Source organism: Diplotaxodon limnothrissa, linkage group LG8 (genome assembly GCF_057381915.1).
Source record: "Diplotaxodon limnothrissa isolate DT_005_m linkage group LG8, D_limnothrissa_male_GT1.1, whole genome shotgun sequence".
Classification (NCBI taxonomy): Eukaryota; Metazoa; Chordata; class Actinopteri; order Cichliformes; family Cichlidae; genus Diplotaxodon; species Diplotaxodon limnothrissa.
The window spans coordinates 19,705,767-19,723,655 of record NC_140603.1 but is presented as its reverse complement, the minus strand read 5'-3'; the positions used below and the strand labels follow the sequence as shown (position 1 = coordinate 19,723,655).

At 41.5% G+C, this 17,889-nt stretch overlaps 1 protein-coding gene across 1 annotated transcript; it reads left to right on the top strand.

Annotated features, from left to right (window-relative positions):
• The first annotated feature begins 5,624 nt into the window (after positions 1–5,624).
• On the top strand, positions 5,625–17,021 carry med1 (mediator complex subunit 1). Its single transcript, XM_085361436.1, has 16 exons — positions 5,625–5,745; positions 7,411–7,517; positions 8,044–8,122; positions 8,204–8,258; positions 8,550–8,682; positions 9,005–9,033; positions 9,201–9,272; positions 9,582–9,656; positions 10,025–10,188; positions 10,276–10,387; positions 10,549–10,673; positions 10,781–10,908; positions 11,138–11,339; positions 11,436–11,531; positions 12,290–12,395; positions 12,479–17,021. Exons 1-16 carry the CDS (start codon positions 5,625–5,627, stop codon positions 16,302–16,304), a joined length of 5,430 nt encoding a protein of 1,809 aa, XP_085217562.1. The 3' UTR covers positions 16,305–17,021.
• The last annotated feature ends 868 nt before the right edge of the window (positions 17,022–17,889 follow it).

Here is a 17,889-nt window from a genome sequence, read left to right as displayed (position 1 = left end):
TGGGAAGTGAGAAAATCAATTAGGAAAAAAAAAACATTCTCACATGCTGTGGGGGGGAAAAAATCTCATAGTATAAACTGCTACATGTGTAAAGAGTTTTGTACCGATACTTTTTAAATGCTTCTAATTGAGGAGGAATAACTTTTTATCTCCAATTCCGCAGCTCCACCAGTTGAAGTGTGTAGGGTGCTATATGCTCCAGCAAAAAATATCTGTGTGTGGTATCAGCTCCAGTAAAAGACATATAGCATAGAGCAAACAACAACAGAGATAACTGCACGTGTTGCTCTATGCAGGAGAAACCCAACACAAAACAGCAAAATTTAAACAATGTCAAAAACAAGTAAATATGACACAAGCAAAATAAAAATAAATAAATAAATGGAAATGTTTCCTCAGTCAGAGGATTTCATCCATGACGCTTTGCATATGAACAGAGCACTGAAGTGACTGAGAGTACTGAAAATTAAAAGGTGGAAATAAACCCTAAAATTCGGTCAACACAAAAGAATAGATCTACGTTATGACACACATATTAATTTGATTAATTACATGCTTCACAGAGAGACATGTTAGAGTGTTCAAATACAAGAAAGAAACTTGTCAGCTTCCAAAACAATCCCAAATGGGACTAGGAGCTTTCTAAATTTATGTGTACGCACATTTGTGCATGCTCATATAAATGCTAAGGAGAGCAGACGGAAGAGAAGCCAGAGAATTACATGCAACCAGCATCAGAGCATAATGTGGCGAATACAAAAAAATAAAACTGACAATAAATAAATGAAGTAAAATCCCACAAATTTTGTGGAAAAGTAGTTGGTTGCATGTTGCAATCTAACAGTGATGCGTCATGTGATATCAGACACTGATTTCTCCTCAGTGTCTGATGTGAAATCAGGTGCTTTAGATTTGTTTGAAGTGAAATGACAGAGAAACGTGAAACTCCTCTTAACGGTCTCTGTTACCATAAGAAGTGACTGAGTGACGAATCAATTTCCAAGTACACACAATTAATCTGCTGGAGGTGAAAAAAAAACCAGAATAACATTTTAAAAAGACTAAAAAAAAGCTAAGTTTAGGATGAAGCTGTAAACAGTAAAGTATCATACAACCTGTAGAAATGTCAGTAAGTCATCATGATTAAAAATATTATGCATTTGAAAAGGTAAAATGATTGTAATCATTGAGAAGTAATAGAGTTGTCTCACATGATTTAGTAAAGAACACTGTTCAAGGCGGCATGTGCTTGAAACAAGTTCAATTATTCCAAACCGGCAGCCAATCAGAAGTCGAGAGAGAAAGAGGGTTTATTGAAATTGACATTTTTAATTTTGTTTTCTTTTGAAGTGGCAGAATAAACAGTGAGCTTTCACACTGTGGACAAAGGATTTACGATACGACAAACAAACATAAGAGCGGCGATAAACCTTCGTCAAACACGAGGTGTGTGTGTGCGTGCTTGGTGCAAACACACATGCCAATCGGACTGCCATGTGGAGTGTATGCGAGAGAGGTGGCGTTGCTAGGAGCACCAGGTTGTGTGCAGACAGTGGTAGCAGAGTAGAGACGGCAGCAGCAGCCTGGCAGTGGAGAAGAAAGGAGTGGAGCAATGCCAAGAAGATTCCCCCAGAGAGACCGTAGCAAGGAGAGAATGAGGCAGACAGAGAGGGAGAGAGGCACGGAGAGGGCATGCTGATATGATCATGTGTTTCCACCGAATGACGGACGAGCAGTTCACTATCCGCAGATAAGCATCTGAACCCTAGTATTAGTGTACTGTGACTTCACTATGAGACTAAGAGGGTCATTAAAAAGCAAAAGCGCACTTGCTGCAGCTTTGAGGAGATATAATGTTAAGGCATTAATGCTAGGAAGTGGTGATGAGGAGAGGGAAGCTACAAGGTTGACTGGAGGGATGAGAAAGCCCCTTCATCTGGGCTCATTTTTGTCACCACTCCTCATGTCACCTATCAGTCAAAATATAAATGTTTGCCTATTTCCAACCAGGCTGCATCACTGCCTCACCTCTGCGTGTTACCCTGCTGAGCCTCTCCCTTGTTTTCTACGTGTCATCTCCTTTTCCAGTTTCTCTCTTCCTTCTTCCTCCCGCGCTCTTCCTTTCCTTATTTTGTCTTTAAACGGAGAGTCGTGTGAACAGGCTATGCAAATGAGATGGTTATTACCCCACTGCTCATCAAGCCGCACAGAGGAGACATTAATAGGCTGATGAATATGCATGTGAATTTGTTAATTAAGTTAATTATTCTGCTGAAAATGCATTCGTCTTCCAAGGACATCTTCCCCAGGATTTCAACCTGCTCCACTCATTAGTCATGCGATATTTCATACACAGAGTGAGAATGAGAGAGAGGGAGGCAGACAGTGGGAGGGAGAATGAAGGGGAGAGGAGACAATGCTGTTTTTGGAAAGTGGGTGCCATTAACATGTGGGGTTATAAAAGTATGGGGTAAAAATAATGTATTTTAATGTCATCAGCGCTCACAATGGGATGCGTCATAACTACCCATAATAACAAACCGCATCCTGCTTTCCAGATATGGCACATTATTCCCAAAAAGACCTAGTTGGAAGTTTATACATTTAGAGTTTTTTACGTCTATTTTTTGCGCTTGCTTCTACCTCACTGGTTACTTCTCCCTAATTGCTTATTAAAACCCTCTTAAATGAACTTTTTGTGCCAACTTTCCAACACATTAATTAATTGTTGTAGCCAATTAAGTGCCGTTGTGCAAATGAGCCTCATCACAAATGGTCCTATAGGGCTAACCCCTCCTTTCTCTCTCCCGCTCCTTGTCTCTTACTCTTCCCTCACCACCCTCCCCCCTCTAGTCTTCCCAGCTGCCCGAGCACTTCAAGGCACTCGGTGCCAAAGAAGCAGAAACTGTGTCCTGATAATGCTTCACTGTTTTCTGGACTGCTTCCAGCCTTCAGGCTCACTGATCTCAAACTTGTACGATAGGTGGAAAGCAAAAAGCTCAGTTGATTCCTTTTTTGTCTGGCACATTTGTACAAGAGCATCTTAATAAGGCCGCTTCTAAACCCACCGCCAAACCATATAGAAAGTGCGCTGATTGCATTGTATGCTTAATTTGTCTGATGGCTATGAATTTTCAAGGAGGCATGCATGCATCAAATAATTTATCTTTATTCATTGCAGGTAATATGAGAGTTCACCAAGAGAGGCTGTAGGGAAAAAAAGAAGGAGGGTAGTTAACTTCAAAGCGCTCAATAAGGTTGCCAAGCTGTTCACACATCTTCATCCCCTGTGTTAAAGCTGGAAACATGCAGAGGAAATCAAATACATGTGTATAAGGAGATGTTCTACACAACAACACTGTGAAAATATACAAAATGTAAAAACACTGAAAATTAGTGGTTGACATACAGTATATATATGTTCACCACCCCACACATACAGCTTATATGTAGGTGTATGCATACATATAATATGTATATTATATGTATGCATACACACATATTATGCAAATCTTTTGTGTACTGGATGTAAAATCAGGTTTCTTTTAAAATAATGACACATCTTTGCACCGAATGCGGAAAGCAGAAAAAAGCTGAATCGGATTAATGGGTATGTCTAACATTTGCCTTTAAGCATGTGCCAAGGTAAGTATCTTCTGTTGATTTAGGCTGTCTCATTAGCTTCTGCTTCTTTATTCAGTTCCACCCTGACTCAGTGATGTTGAGACCAGTGTTTTGTGGAGGTCATACCATCTGTTGCAGGACTCCTTGTTTGTCTTGCTGAAGAAAGTTCTTCGTGACTTTGGTTGTATATTCTGTGTAGTTGTCAAGCTGCGAAATGATTTTGGGGCTCTGTTAGGCTACACCCTAATGGTGCCATATGATGAACGAGCACCTAAACATTTAAAGTGTGTAGAAATGTTGCATAGCAGTGCACTTGGAGCGTATGTATATGTTCACATGTGTGTGTGTGTGTATGTTTTATCTATTCATAAAATAATAAAATGTGATAATAAATGGATCGGAGGACTCAAAATGTGCAAAGAAGCAATGTAAATTTGGCCTAAATGTAAAATTTGTAATGTGTATTATTGTGTCAAAAATGTACTGCCAATAATGCCTCATGAGATAATACCTTTTCTGATTAATGTGACAGTTCTTAGATTTTTTTTTTTTTTTTTTTACTGCTGTTGTTGTTGTTTTACTTTGGGGTTTTCTTTAGCCACTGTGGCATTCATTTTGTAGTTGAGACAATGTGAACATTTTTCCATCATGTTAACAACATGCAGAGAAGCGTTTCTCAGCACAGGGGTTGAACTTTCTCTTTTTTTCTCATGCCTGCCTCTGCCCACTCTGCTGCCATTCGGACGTGGCACTGATACACCCACCAGGAGGATTAGGGAAGGTTTAACACCGGTGCCAGCCTCACTCCCTGTGCCACGCCATCCCTCGGCACAGAGGGAGGTCCCGCTTGGCATGGCAAGGTGAACTAGCCTCTGATTGATGGGCATGGTTTCAGCCTGCTACTGTGCTCCCTAAGGCCCGTGCCTCCTTTTCCTTTTTCCTACTGCTGTCTTGGCAGCAGTGCCCAACTCCTCTTCCATGCCAGGCAGCCAGCTAAAGCTCCTGGTGGGCACATCAATTACATAGCGGCACCTCCCCTCTTTTCTCATGTCTATCTGTGGGTCTGTCTACTGTCTCAGACGATGCCAATCTGGTCCCACTCCATTTCCACTGCTGTCTATAGCTATCTCCTGTGTTTGTGTGCATACTGCTTTATAGCCTACCCATGTTCACAAATACATCTTTGCATATGCACAAATGCACATGAATCCTATTCACGCACACACCCCGTGCTTTCCTCTTAGGCAGGTCATAATGGTTGGTGGGAAAATCCTCCCTAGAGAGCACTCTGCCACAGGCTCAGCTGTACAATAGGCTCAGGTGTGTGCCTGTAGTATGTGCTTGTGTGTGCAAGGCATGGATGCTTTTGCTCTTTAATCTTTTTTTTTTTTAATCTACTGCTTGATTAAACGGCCTATTTCTCTGACTGCTTTATAGTAGAGGGCAACAGTAGGAACAAACAAACAAACAAACAAACAAAAAACCATTAGTAATGTAGTGCATTATTTACATGATTATTTCAACCTTCCTTTGGATTTTGCCTGTTAGTTGCTGTTGGCAAATCATGAATCATTTACTCACAGCGACCGTACGCCATCTGCAGTATTAATTTTGCCACTGTCTTACTATAAGCTGAAAAGGCTTTTATTTTTGAAGCGATAAAGGCAGCTGTTTCGTTTCTCCTGGAAACGTTGTGATAAATAACCCAAAGTAATTGTTACAACGTGCAAAATGGTAAGTCGGAACCTTAAAATGTTTATACTATTTTAAATGTGCTCGTGTATGTTATATATACACACAAACATGCAAAAAAAATTGATACATAAAATTAAAAAAAAAAAAAAAGTCTGGAGAATACACACAAATAGAGAAAGGACTCACCCAAGAGAAAAAAAAATCGCTGTTCCTCTCTTGCTATGACGAGTTTATAGTAGTACGGAAGCCCGGAAGGGATGCTAGGAACCTGAAGCGGGGAAGTCGAAGTGGAGCAGGGGGGTACAATGGCGGCGGGGCCTGGTGTTTCTATGCAGAGCTGCAGCCCTGCGAGGGAACTTTCTGTTTCAGTTCAGCAGGGAGGAAATCAGACTCATGGCGATCGGGTTAAAACCGAAGAAGTAACGGGTAAGAACGCGACTCGTGCTTTATTTTTCGTTGCTTTACTGATAATTTATTTTGGGACTTGGGCTATCAATGGCTAACTGCTAAATCAGCCCACTATGTTGGCGAGTACTGCTGCTTTTTGCGTATGTTTTATAGATTTGAAATCCATCTGTGGGTACCATACACACACAATAACTCCAGATTGATAAGTGCGGCTTATCTGTACAAGGATTGGTGTTATTTTTTGGTGCGCTTAAAGTCACGTTAGTTGCCTATCTGTAATCAGCTAACGGCTAACGTTAGCAACTTGCTAACGTCAACTTTCTGCAAACACTGATGATAGGTAGGTCGTGCAAAACAAGGCTCTGAAAATATAAACACCACAGAAGTTTTGCTTACCTATTCAGTGTGTAGAGCAAAAAATGCCAGTCTGTCCATCAGTTTGGCAAACTGTGTAATAAGCTGCAACATTGTAATAGCTCATTATCGACATGTTTTGACAACACTAGACATCCTAGACTAACAGTCTGGTAAAAGGATCCCAAAACTTTTATTAAAAGTTGTTTTTTTTTTTTGTTCTTTTTGTTATTTTTCCAAAGAGCTGACAAATCCTACCAACCAGCTAATGTATAAAAATCATGCCAGTCGCCTACCTACGTGAGACATCTGCCTGGAACACAAATAGTACAAGTGGGACATAGATGATGATAATGATGTTGTTGTCATGCTCTCAGGTCACTCTTGAAAATATAGAGGAAAGAAAGTATTTTTATACTTATATTTGTTACAGTACACATTTGGCTTCCAATTTGTTTGGAATACGTAAATGATGATAATGCCTACAACACTATTAGACCTTGGTCCACCAGGATTGGCTGAGATCTATCTATCTATCTATCTATCTATCTATCTATCTATCTATCTATCTATCTATCATTGATCAATGGTCTTTGATTAGTGGTCATGTCATTAAACAAATGTACTTTTTGTAAGGTTGAGGAAACCTGCAGTCAGCTGAGACTGAAGAAGTCACTTGGATGAGTGACAAACTGCTTCTCCCGCTGAAAATGCTACATTCAAACAGAATCCACTTTTTGGGATTCCTGCTGATCTACATTCAAAAACACGCACAAAACTTTTTTTTCCTCATAAAGTTACACTAAAAAAAATGTGTTTGTGTGTGTTAAGTTGATATTTTATTTCTTTAAGTTTTGTTTTGTTGTTTTTATTGCCTTAAAACATTGAAGTTACCACATGTAGCTTTACAATGTTTACCACTTCTTAGACAAATGCCACATAGAAGTTTGAACGGGAAGTTTTTGTATAGCCTTTCACACAGGTGTGGATTAACCAAAATTATTTCTAAACAGTATAGTTTGTGGTTGTGTTTTTCTCAGAATAACAAGGATAATAGAAACGCCCATAAAGATATACAATATAGCTTAACAGCAACTCAAACTGCAGCTGTTAAACTGACAAAAAAATGTGTTTGTTTGATGAAATTAGTTTTTGCCTAGAGGAATAGTAAAAACTTTGTCTTGTTCTAGTATAAGTACTTTTATTACATAAATATGGTTATTCTGGGTGGCAAAAAAGATCATAAACCTCTTTTAAAATGCAGAACAGAATAAGTGTATGAAATTTGCTTAAAAGTTATCTAAATGCATGTATTTCTTTTTTATTTAGAAGCAGAGAAGCAGAGTCGCATGGCTGCTCTGCTGGAGAGGCTTCATGCCAAACACAATGCTTCCCGGCCATGGCAGGAGACCTGCAAGGTTGTTCGTCAGGCTATGGTGAGAGAGAGACCTTTCTACAAGTGATTTGTACAAATTTCAAAAGCATTATTTTACATCAGTAAAGGCAGGAAAGAGGCATCTGCAGCAAGGCCCTTATGATAAAATCTGTGGTGCCTTTGTGAATAGAAAGCGAAAAACATCCTCAACTCCATTTCTTGAAACAGTAATAGGCACCACCTAGTGGTGCAGTTTAGCTCTACAAAAAAACCAAGTGTTTTAGAAGGCCTTAACAACATTATAAACACACACAATACCCATCATGACCCATCTATTTACTTAACAATCCCACATCAGGTCACAATGTAACAAGTAATCACAACAGAGAACACATTTAATGTCATTAAACATATAATTGCATAAAAGGTATATTCTTCAGTAACTTAGCTTCTGGATAAGTAAAGCTGTAATGAATTTACATTCTTGAACCCAGTGGAGCAGGTGGAAAACAAATTTTAGATCTTGTTGATTAAGCACATTTTTTGTTTTATGAACTTTCTCTTTCTTTCCACATAATGTGTCCCAGGAGAAACGTGGTGTGATGAATGCAGCAGGTCACCAGCTCCTGCTCAACTGTCTGGAGACCCTGCAGAGAGCTTTGAAAGGTGAGGACGTCAGTTGATTGAAACACAAGGGAGAGCGAGTTGACCTTTTTGTTTAGAAAAACAAACTGCTTTCTTTTTCAGTCTCATCACTTCCCTCCATGACAGATCGTCTGGAATCCATTGCTCGACAAAACATGTGAGTCTCTTACAGTTACCGAGGCCGGTAAACCTAAGCACTGAAAGCAGTGGAAGCTTTCAGTGCTTAGGTTGAAAAACCTTTAGTTTAATATTTCAAATGAGAATGAGCTTCTTTATTGGTTAGGAGGGCTACATACAACACATTGCATGATGTTCTTTATTTTACAGTTTTGATGGCATTTATCCATTCCAATATACTAAAACTGTTTTAGCTAAAGCACAACAGGAAATGGAGTATAGAAACGTCATAGCATTATTTTGTCAATTTTTTTTTGTCTTGTTTATGCAGGCTGGGCTCCCACCTGAGTCCCTCTGGAACGGAGTGCTACATCACAATGGACATGTTTTATGTGGAGGTGCAGCTAGACACCAGTGGCCAGCTAGTGGATGTTAAAGTGGCTCATCAAGGAGAAAGCCCCACGGTCAGTCTAATCACTATGTAGTTCCATAAATTAGTAATAGAAGGCCTTGGTAACACAGGTCTAGAGACCATTCAGTGCACCATTGCAACCTCCACCTGCTAGGAAAAAAACTAACCAATCACAAGGAGGTTTCCAATAAAGCGCAGTGCCAGGAATCTTTGGCAACCGTTTGGAATACACATATTTTCCCTTACAACCAGTGGTTGCCGTGGGTTGCCAACTGGTCTCTAGGCTTGTGTGACTGGGAGAGGCAAATTACATTAATCTAATTCCACTAGTGAAGATTCAGTAATCTTTTTTTGCATTTAATTTTTGGTCACAGAGTTGTCCTGAGCTTTTTCAGCATTTAAGGTGAGTAGAAAGCACATGTGTAATTGAAACTCTTGTGGATGATAAGAGACAAACCTGTAGTGCATGGTGTTTCATTTCTGTTAATGATTAAAAGTTAAAATTGCAGTTACCTGTTAGAGATTCCTGTTTAATAGCTGATTGAGCCACTTTTGTTTTCTTTTTAACAGGGAAAAGAACTTTGAAGAGTTTTCTAAACATCTCAAGGGACTTGTTGATTTATACAAGCTTCCTGGAGACAAGTAAGTAGGCTTGCAGGCTTTGACGTTTGGTTTAGGCTTATCTAAAAGCACGAGTAGATATTTCGTTCCACGTATAAAATTGAATTTACATGTGCTATCTTCCAGATTATGAAAATTATCTTTTCTTAAATTGTTGAGTTATGAATATGTAATGTATTTAGGCTTTTTAACTGCTGAGAGACAGGAGAGCTGAAAAGAAAGCAATCAAAGACCAGATTAGTGATATTATTTTTTTTATAAGATGCATATGCCATACATCTCTGAATATTGTTTTCATATGTCTAATAATATTTCCTTTCTGTGTATCAGTAAACTGAAAACCAAGATGTACATAGCACTCCAGTCTTTGGAGCTTGATCTTACAAAGATGATGCACATGTTTAGGTAAGTTCAATAAGTCTTTGATTTACTGTTTAAGTTGTCTTTGGGATCTTTGGACTTTTCATATTCATCACATTTCTGAGGACTTTGGTTGTATGCTATATGTATGTGCTTCTAGAAAATGCATGTTAAATAATAAATCCCTGAAGATTTAATCAGTTTGAACCTGTGGTACTGTTAAAAGACTAAGTACACTAATTTTATGAGGTGTTGGGACACCTATTGTTAAAGATCGCAAGGGTCACCTCTTATTATAAGAGACTGTATCTCTGTACATTTGCCTAAATTGTATATATTAATAATTATGACCGAAGCACTTAATTTGATCATCTCTATTTTAATGCAGTCTTCTTTGTTTTTATGTTTTTTAGGTTAGCTACCAATGCTAATACAGTAGAAACTATTCTGCATGGGAGTGTGGGCTTGCTGACAGCCAGAAGTGGTGGTCACCTTGTTTCTCTCCAGTGCTATGTGTCCCCTTATGACATATTTGAAGAGGGAACAGGCACACAGCTCAACCTAATGGACAACAATGGCAAGTGCATGCAGGGCATTGATGACCTTATCAAGAATCATCTACCAGTCACGACCTATGTAACTTACTGGATGCTTGTTGTTACAGTGCCGCGCTCTCTGGGTGTCAGTGTCTCTGTTACAATTGAAGGAACCTCCTCTGTCTATAAGCTCCCAATTGCTCCACTGATCACAGGATCCCACCCTGTTGACAACAAGGGGTAAGAACATGTTCACCAGTGTTTACAAAGTCCTCCAGTGAGCAACTCTAATCTGTGTAAAACCTGCAATTATGCTATACTGGGAATTGTTTACAAATTCACCACTCTTGCAAATATTAGGCAGTTATCATGGGTAATTGATTTTTTTCTCTTTATTTTAGGACACCTTCCTTTTCCACTGTGACCAACTCCAACTGTGTGGACCTGCCAGCTTGTTTTTTCCTTAAGATGAACCAACCCACACCCTTTTCACTCTCTTTTATCCAGAGGATGGGCAATGCTACTTGTGAGTTTACCTAATGCATGTTGTATTCACTATTCATTAACACACATAGAAAATATTATTCTTTATTTGAACGGTTTAACCTTAATCTCTGTCAATTTTTCCCCCAGCCATCCCAGTGTTTGAGACCCCACCAATCTTGTCACCTCTCTACCAGTTAATTGTCCAGAGCCAGCTCCAACGTCTTGAGGAGGGCAGCTCCCAGCCTCCACCCCCACACAACATGCACTTTTATTCTGTGAGCAGACATTACTTGCCTCCACAAATATCAGCGATGTGTTGTAAATCTCTAGAATCTTTCAACTTGCACATTATTTGGTTTAGTTAAAGGTCTGTCCACCCTCGGTGGTTACCCCCAACCTCTTCTTTTGGCTTTAGAATTGTCTCCATTACTTGTATTTATATATCACAATTATCACAATTTCTGTCATTGGAAGTATCTGAAAACTTCTATTTTGCTGTCTAAGGTGTTACCTGATCAGCAGCACTGTTACTTCCTGAATGGCGATGCTCCAGTGCAAGATGGTCGATCTCTTCAAGGAGCACTGGTGTCCAAGATCCCCTTCCGCCACCCGGCACAAGTACCATTCTTGTTGGATATCATTCGGCATCAGGCAGCCTATAACACCTTGATTGGCAGCTGTGTGAAGCGGACTTCTATCAAAGAAGGTAGGTGGCTTCTGATTTCCTGTATTTATCTTATTAACATGTGCTCTGTTTTCTATCATATTAAATTACTTATAATAAGTGTCATTGTTATTTCAGACAGTGCAGGCCTGCTGCAGTTTGAGGTGTGTCCTCTTACTGACTCAAGTTTCAGCGTTTCTTTCCAGCATCCAGTGAATGAGTCCCTGGTCTGTGGTAAGCACATACTTTTGCTCTTTTTTGGTTTCGGGGAATAAAGGTGTTTCACTAAGATAGATGCATTTAAAAAAACATCACAGCAAACATGATGTTTTGTAACAAGTGGATTTGACACAAATGTCTTTATACTACTTTTTTTTTCTCCCCAGTAGTCACTTGCTACAAATACTTGAAATCCTGATAGAGAGCTTGAAGTTGAACTTTAATTTGTTTATATTTCATATATTCATTTTTAAGTCAGAAGTTCTGACTACTGAAATTGATGTGACACTGTTGGAGTGGTTGATATTAATTAATTATGTGGGAAATTGGTCTTTTCTGATTGTATAGTGGTTTTACAGAGAACTGTTTTTTTACATGGTAAATTATCTTTGGTTGAGTATATAAAGGTTTCCCCAACTCATTGCCCAGAAACACAAAACCAACAATTGCAAAGTTTTTATAAAATTGCCATTGCGTTAAAGTTCAGCTAAACTGGTATTTATTATTTTAACTGGAGGACTCAACACATGACTGCAGCATGTTGAACCTTTATCTCAAACCTATGTTTGCTGTCTGTCTTTTCACTGTTGGCTAATATAAAATGTTGACTGAAAAAAAAAATCCTCTAAGTCACTTCAAGGTTGATTAGCAGGCAGCCACTTTACACTTTTAGCTTTGGAGTAGATTGCAGTCTAAAGGGGTTCATGTGTTAATCTGCTGGAATATCTTTTGTTTTTTGTGTAACTCTATTCTATGTGATCTTTTTCCTTTAGTGGTGATGGAGGTGATTGACTCCAGACAGGTATCCTGCAAGCTATATAAAGGAGTGTCAGATGCTCTAATCTGCACTGATGAATTCATCACCAAAGTGGTCCAGAGGTGAGATACTCACCATAACACCATAACTGTGTGGTTATGCACAGTTTAGTACATGGTTGGTAATTGTTTCCTTCCTCTTGTAGATGCATGTCCATCCCTGTAACCATGAGAGCAATTCGAAGGAAAGCAGAAACCATTCAAGCAGACACTCCAGCCCTTTCCCTAATTGCACAAACCGTGGAGACTATGGTGAAAAACAACCTTCCACCCTCTGGTAGTCCCACCTATAATATGGTAACAGCTGATGGATCTAATCCCATGGGACTGCCTGGGCTTACAGGGGGCAACACACCTACTGGAGGAGGGCCCAATTTTACAGGTCCAATCACTTCTCTGTATGGGATGTCCCGAACTGACAGGCAAGCTCAAGGAGGAGAGTGCCTAACCCCAGGAGCTGTGGCTAGCCAGCAACAGATGCAGCAACAACAGCAGCAAGGTCAAGGCCATTCAGATGACTATAGCAAAGTCACACAAAATCCCATACTAACAAGTCTGTTACAGATAACTGGAAGTGTGGGTTCTAGTCCCAGCTCCCAGAATGCACCACAGCCCCACCAAACTCCACCTCCAACATCTTCCCCTGCCAGCAACACCAAGAATCACCCCATGCTGATGAACTTGTTGAAAGACAATCCCACTCAAGATTTTGCTTCCCTGTATGGGTCTAGTCCATTAGAGAGACAGAATTCTTCTGGTTCTCCACGGACAGAAGGCATGGGCGGAACCTGCCCTGGAGGTAGCACGAAGGGAAAAAAGAAGCGCCCACGGGGGAATGAAAAGGGTGGCATGCTGCCTGGAACAGCTGCTGGTGTTGGAGGCGGTAGCTTAGGCATGAAATCTCAACAGTCATCTTCCATGCCACAGCACCACCAGCACCATCAAGTCACTCACGAGGATGATTTCCACCGTGAGCTCCTCTCTATGGATGTGGACGCATCTCAGAATTCTATCTATGATGTTAACCTGACCAGTGATGGCTTAGACACGCCCCATAGCATTACTCCTGCACCAAGCCAGTGTGGAACACCACCATCTGGTCCCAGCATGCCTTATTCACAGTCTCATGTCCAGTCTCAGCAACAGCAGCCACCAGGTACCGTACCACCTCGTATGGTCCGTCTCTCCAGCTCTGATAGTATTGGACCTGATATCACAGAAATCTTGTCAGATTTACCTGAACAAACTGGCAAAGGCAGTGGTGGGAGCCATGGGCAGCATCTAATGGGCAGCGGTGGGGAGGATGGAGGCGCACTAGGTACCCCTATCCGTGACTCTTCGAGTTCAGGTCAGGGTAGTGCAGTGTTTGACTCAGCAGATATTTTCAATACCAACAGCAATGAGAATCCCTTCACAGACCCCGCTGACCTGATTGCTGAGGCGGCCGGAACTGTTACCACTCCCACCAGTGACTCTTCTTCTACCAACTTCTTCCCTGATGCCGCGGACTTCAACCCTGACCTTCTTACCTCAGGCCATGGTTTCTCCCAGAGCTACTTTGATGACAGTTCTCCAAGTGCTGATGGAGACATGGACCTTGTCAAGAGTTTTGGGGGAGGTAGCCAGCAGAATACCCCATCAGGAACGCCTCAAAATCCTACTCCACATGGACAGAGCACTCCAGAGCCTTCACTAAAGGAGCCTTTTGATATTGGGATGGTGTTTGGAGGCAACAGTGGTAGTGGTAAACCACTTCTGGGACAAGCTCCTGATTTAGGAGACACACATGGTGGAGGGTCCCAGAGCCCCCTTTTGAGCATGGGCCTTGGAGGAGCATCTGGTGAACCAAAAGTTAAACAACAACAGGTTCTCATGCGGCCAAAAGATGAGAATGGGGGCAGCGGTGGGAGCAGTTCTGGGATGGGAATCGGGAGCAGCTCAACAGAGGGAAAACAGGTGAAGCGTAGCAGGACGCCATCCAGTGAGGGAAAATCTAAAGATAAACCTCCCAAACGCAAAAAGCTCGATCCTGATGGAAAATCCCCTTCTCACAGCTCAGGGGGACGGCCTTATACACCACCTAGTGGTGGCTCAGGCTCTGGTAGCAGCATAAGTGGAGGCGGTTCCAAGTCTCCTGGTAGCTCAGGACGGTCACAAACCCCCCCTGGAGGTGCCACACCTCCAATTCCCAAAATCACTATTCAGATCCCCAAAGGGACCATAACTGGGGGCAAAACCTCTTCCCATAGTGGATACACCTCCAGCAGTTCAGCCACAAGCAGCACAGGAGGAACTGGAGGAACCAGCAGCAGCAAAAGCCATCATTCACACTCATCGTCCTCTGGAAAGATCAAATCCAAGGAAGGCTCCATGACACAAGGCAACAGCTCCAAACCAGGGAGTGGAGGAAGTGGGCCATCCCAGTCTAAAGGCTCCTCCCAAGGGATGGGTGTTGGCAAGCCAGGATCTTCACCAATCACCAAACATGGCCTGTCTGGGCCTGGAGGTACTGGCGGAGGAATAGGAAGTAGTAATAAAGTTAAGCCTCAGGGGGGCAAGCCTCCTGGTTCACTTATGAATCCCAACATAAAGCCCAACATTTCACCTTCCCATTCTCGTTCCAGTAGCTCTGGTGAAAAATTATCCTCCCCTATGAAGATGCAGCAGTCCCAGGTTCCAGGAACTCCACCTTCTTCCAAGGCCAAATCCCCCATGGGCTCAGGAGGTGGCAGCTCCGGAGGGTCCAAGTCTTCTTCTGGTGGAGGCATGAGCTCACAGAAACCAGCTGGGGGAAGCTCTTCATCTGGTTCTTCATCTTCTTCATCATCCTCCAGTTCCTCGTCATCTTCAGGTTCAGTTGGCTTCTCAGGAGGCTCTCAGTCTCAGTATGGCAGTGGTGGAGGGGGAAGTGGTGGAGGTGGTGGAGGAGGCAGTGCAAGTGGGGGTGGAGGTGGCAGTGGTGGAGGGGCTGGCCAGAATAATGCAAATAACCCAAACGCCAAAGGAAAGTCTCCTAGCCGTAACAAGAAACCCTCTCTAACAGCAGTCATAGACAAGCTGAAGAGTGTTGGAGGAGGAGGAGTAGGGGAGGATGGTTGTGAGGTAGGGCCACCAGTAGGGGGAGCTGGTTCGTCATCTACTCCTGGCGGTGGGTCTGGAAATGTTCCCAGTGGGCCTTCAAACATGGCACCATCCAAGCATGTCTCATCCTCTCAAAGTGGTGACTATAAGCGGGAAAAGTCTGATAAAGAGGCAAAGGCAAAAGTGTCAGTGTCAGGGGGGAGCAGTGGGGATAAAAAGTTGATGGACCCAAAAACAGGTGGGGTAGGTTCGACTGCTTTGGCCAAGATTATAATTAGCAAACCAGACGGTGGCTCTCCAAGTATCAAGGCTAAAGTGACCCTACAGAAAGCAGGAGAAGGATCTGGTGACAATATGCGTCCTCAGATTTCTAGCCTGAAAGCTTCTCCACTCTTCAGTGGCTCGACTCCCAAACATGACCGCTCCTCCCCCAGTCACAGCCGCTCACCAGGATATACCCCACTTAACCAGGATAGTGAGAGCGAGTCAGGAAGCAGCTCAGTGGCTGAAAAGTCTCACCAGAACAGCCCCAGCTCGGACGATGACCAGACCATGCGCCCACTTCCTCCCCAGGACTACATGAGCTCTATTCCCCTTAGCTCAGGTGAGAAACATAAGAAACACAAGAAGGAGAAAAAGAAGCAGAAGGAGAGGGAACGGGAGAGGGACAGAGACCGAGAACGGGACAGGGACAAAGAGAAAAAGAAATCTATGTCAATGGGGCCGTCTTCTCATCCAATAAAATCGGACAGTTGGTCAAGGTCTCCCATCTCAGCTTCAGATTCATCTTTGTCCATGTTAAGTTCAGATCGGCCTTCCCGGCCGAGCCCAATGTATATGAGAAATGAAGATGATGACCTCATGGACTCAGCCCTCACCGGCAACCTTTAATTTGATGTAGAAAGTGCTTTGATTTCACTCATTTGTTGTCAAATTTTAACCCATTCCTTTTAAAACGTAAAGTAAACTTCTATTTATTTCAATCAAGCTGCAGAGTAGAGCTGGATATAGGAATATTAAAGCTCTGTAGCTGATCATTGAACTGTTAAAGCTGTATTTTAGTTTTGTATTTTACTGTATGAATACCGATGTATGATGTCGGGGTGGTTAGGATGCCAGGTGTATGTGAATGTGAACACTACACATAAAAAGCCACCTCCGAATTGAGAAATTAACCATTTTTGTCTTTCCTGTGATGTCAGATGTTTTTATTTTTTTTTAGTACGTTTCCCCATTTCTTTATCCATGTAATCCATGTACATTCTGCTTCTGTCATAAAAAACAATGGGTTGCTATTATACAGTATGACATCTATTGGAAGTTATTGTAAAGACAGAAAGGTACAGCATTTACTTGCCTTGTTTTTCACAAAACCTTCAAATTTGTAGATTTTTGATACATTTTAAATTGTTAACGAGTAAATTAGTGAAGGTAAAAAGACTGTAACTGATAATGATGATGATGATGATGCTGATGGTGGAGTAAAAGAGACATGCAGTTATTTTTTATAACTGGAATTGTTTTTGAAGGTTGGAATAAAAATTTCACATGTGAACCCTATGTGGCACTAGATGGCAGCAGTGTATCAGGCTCTATTTCTGGCTGCAGAATTACAGGGTGCGTTATAATGAGTCATTTTCCCAAAGGTAATGTGTGGAGGTTAAATGGATTTTCACATCTTTATTCACAGGTATTATAAAGGATGATTTGTAGATTCAGAGTGCAACTAAAGGGTTTTTCTTTGCTCACAATGGGCTCATTTTGAGCCTCCAAATTGACAGAACTAAGAGATGTTTATACTGTCATGTTTAATATCAGCAAAAAATACTTGTGTTGAGGCAATCTTATTAGGAAACTAACCGGCATTAAGACCTAACAGTACAGATATGCCAGAATGAGTTGGTGTAGTTTTTTGATTTGGTGCTATAAAGTAGTATGACTTTGTAGCTCCAGATACATTTAAATCAAAGCAACGTCTGTGTATCACTGTATGCACAGTGGACATTTAATCTAAAGAGATTAAATGGCCACTGTGCGTTCTTTTTTTCGTCATTGCATTTTCTGCTTTGTCTTTGTGAAATGATTAGATGTAAGACATACAGTCTTTAACAAGCAGCTGAGGTGTACTCAGTAAAGCAAATATCTAATCAACCAATAAGATGGTAGCTCAACTCCATGAACTTATACATGTAGATGGCCTGCTGAAGTTCAAACTGAGCATCAGAATGAGGAAGAATAGTGACTGAAGGGACTTTGAATGTGGCACAGTTGTTGGTCTCGAGGGTTTAAAGTGAATGGTCTGAAAAAGAGGGTGGCGTAATGGTGTGGGAAATATTTTCTTGGCACGCTTTGGGCCCCTTATTATCAACTGAGCATTACTTAAACACAGCCTAGCTGAGTATTGTTGCTGACCATGTCCGTCTCTTTATAATCACAATGTACCCATTTTCTGATGGAGCTACATATAAAGCAAGGT

What these genes read in the sequence shown, in the direction of transcription:
- med1 (XM_085361436.1), top strand. Translation starts at nt 5,625, where the DNA reads ATGGCGGCGGGGCCTGGTGTTTCTATGCAGAGCTGCAGCCCTGCGAGG. An exon ending in ATCAAGGAGAAAGCCCCACG is followed by an intron (nt 8,683 to 9,004) that starts GTCAGTCTAATC and finishes TTTTGGTCACAG; the next exon opens with AGTTGTCCTGAGCTTTTTCA. An exon ending in CACCCTGTTGACAACAAGGG is followed by an intron (nt 10,388 to 10,548) that starts GTAAGAACATGT and finishes TCTTTATTTTAG; the next exon opens with GACACCTTCCTTTTCCACTG.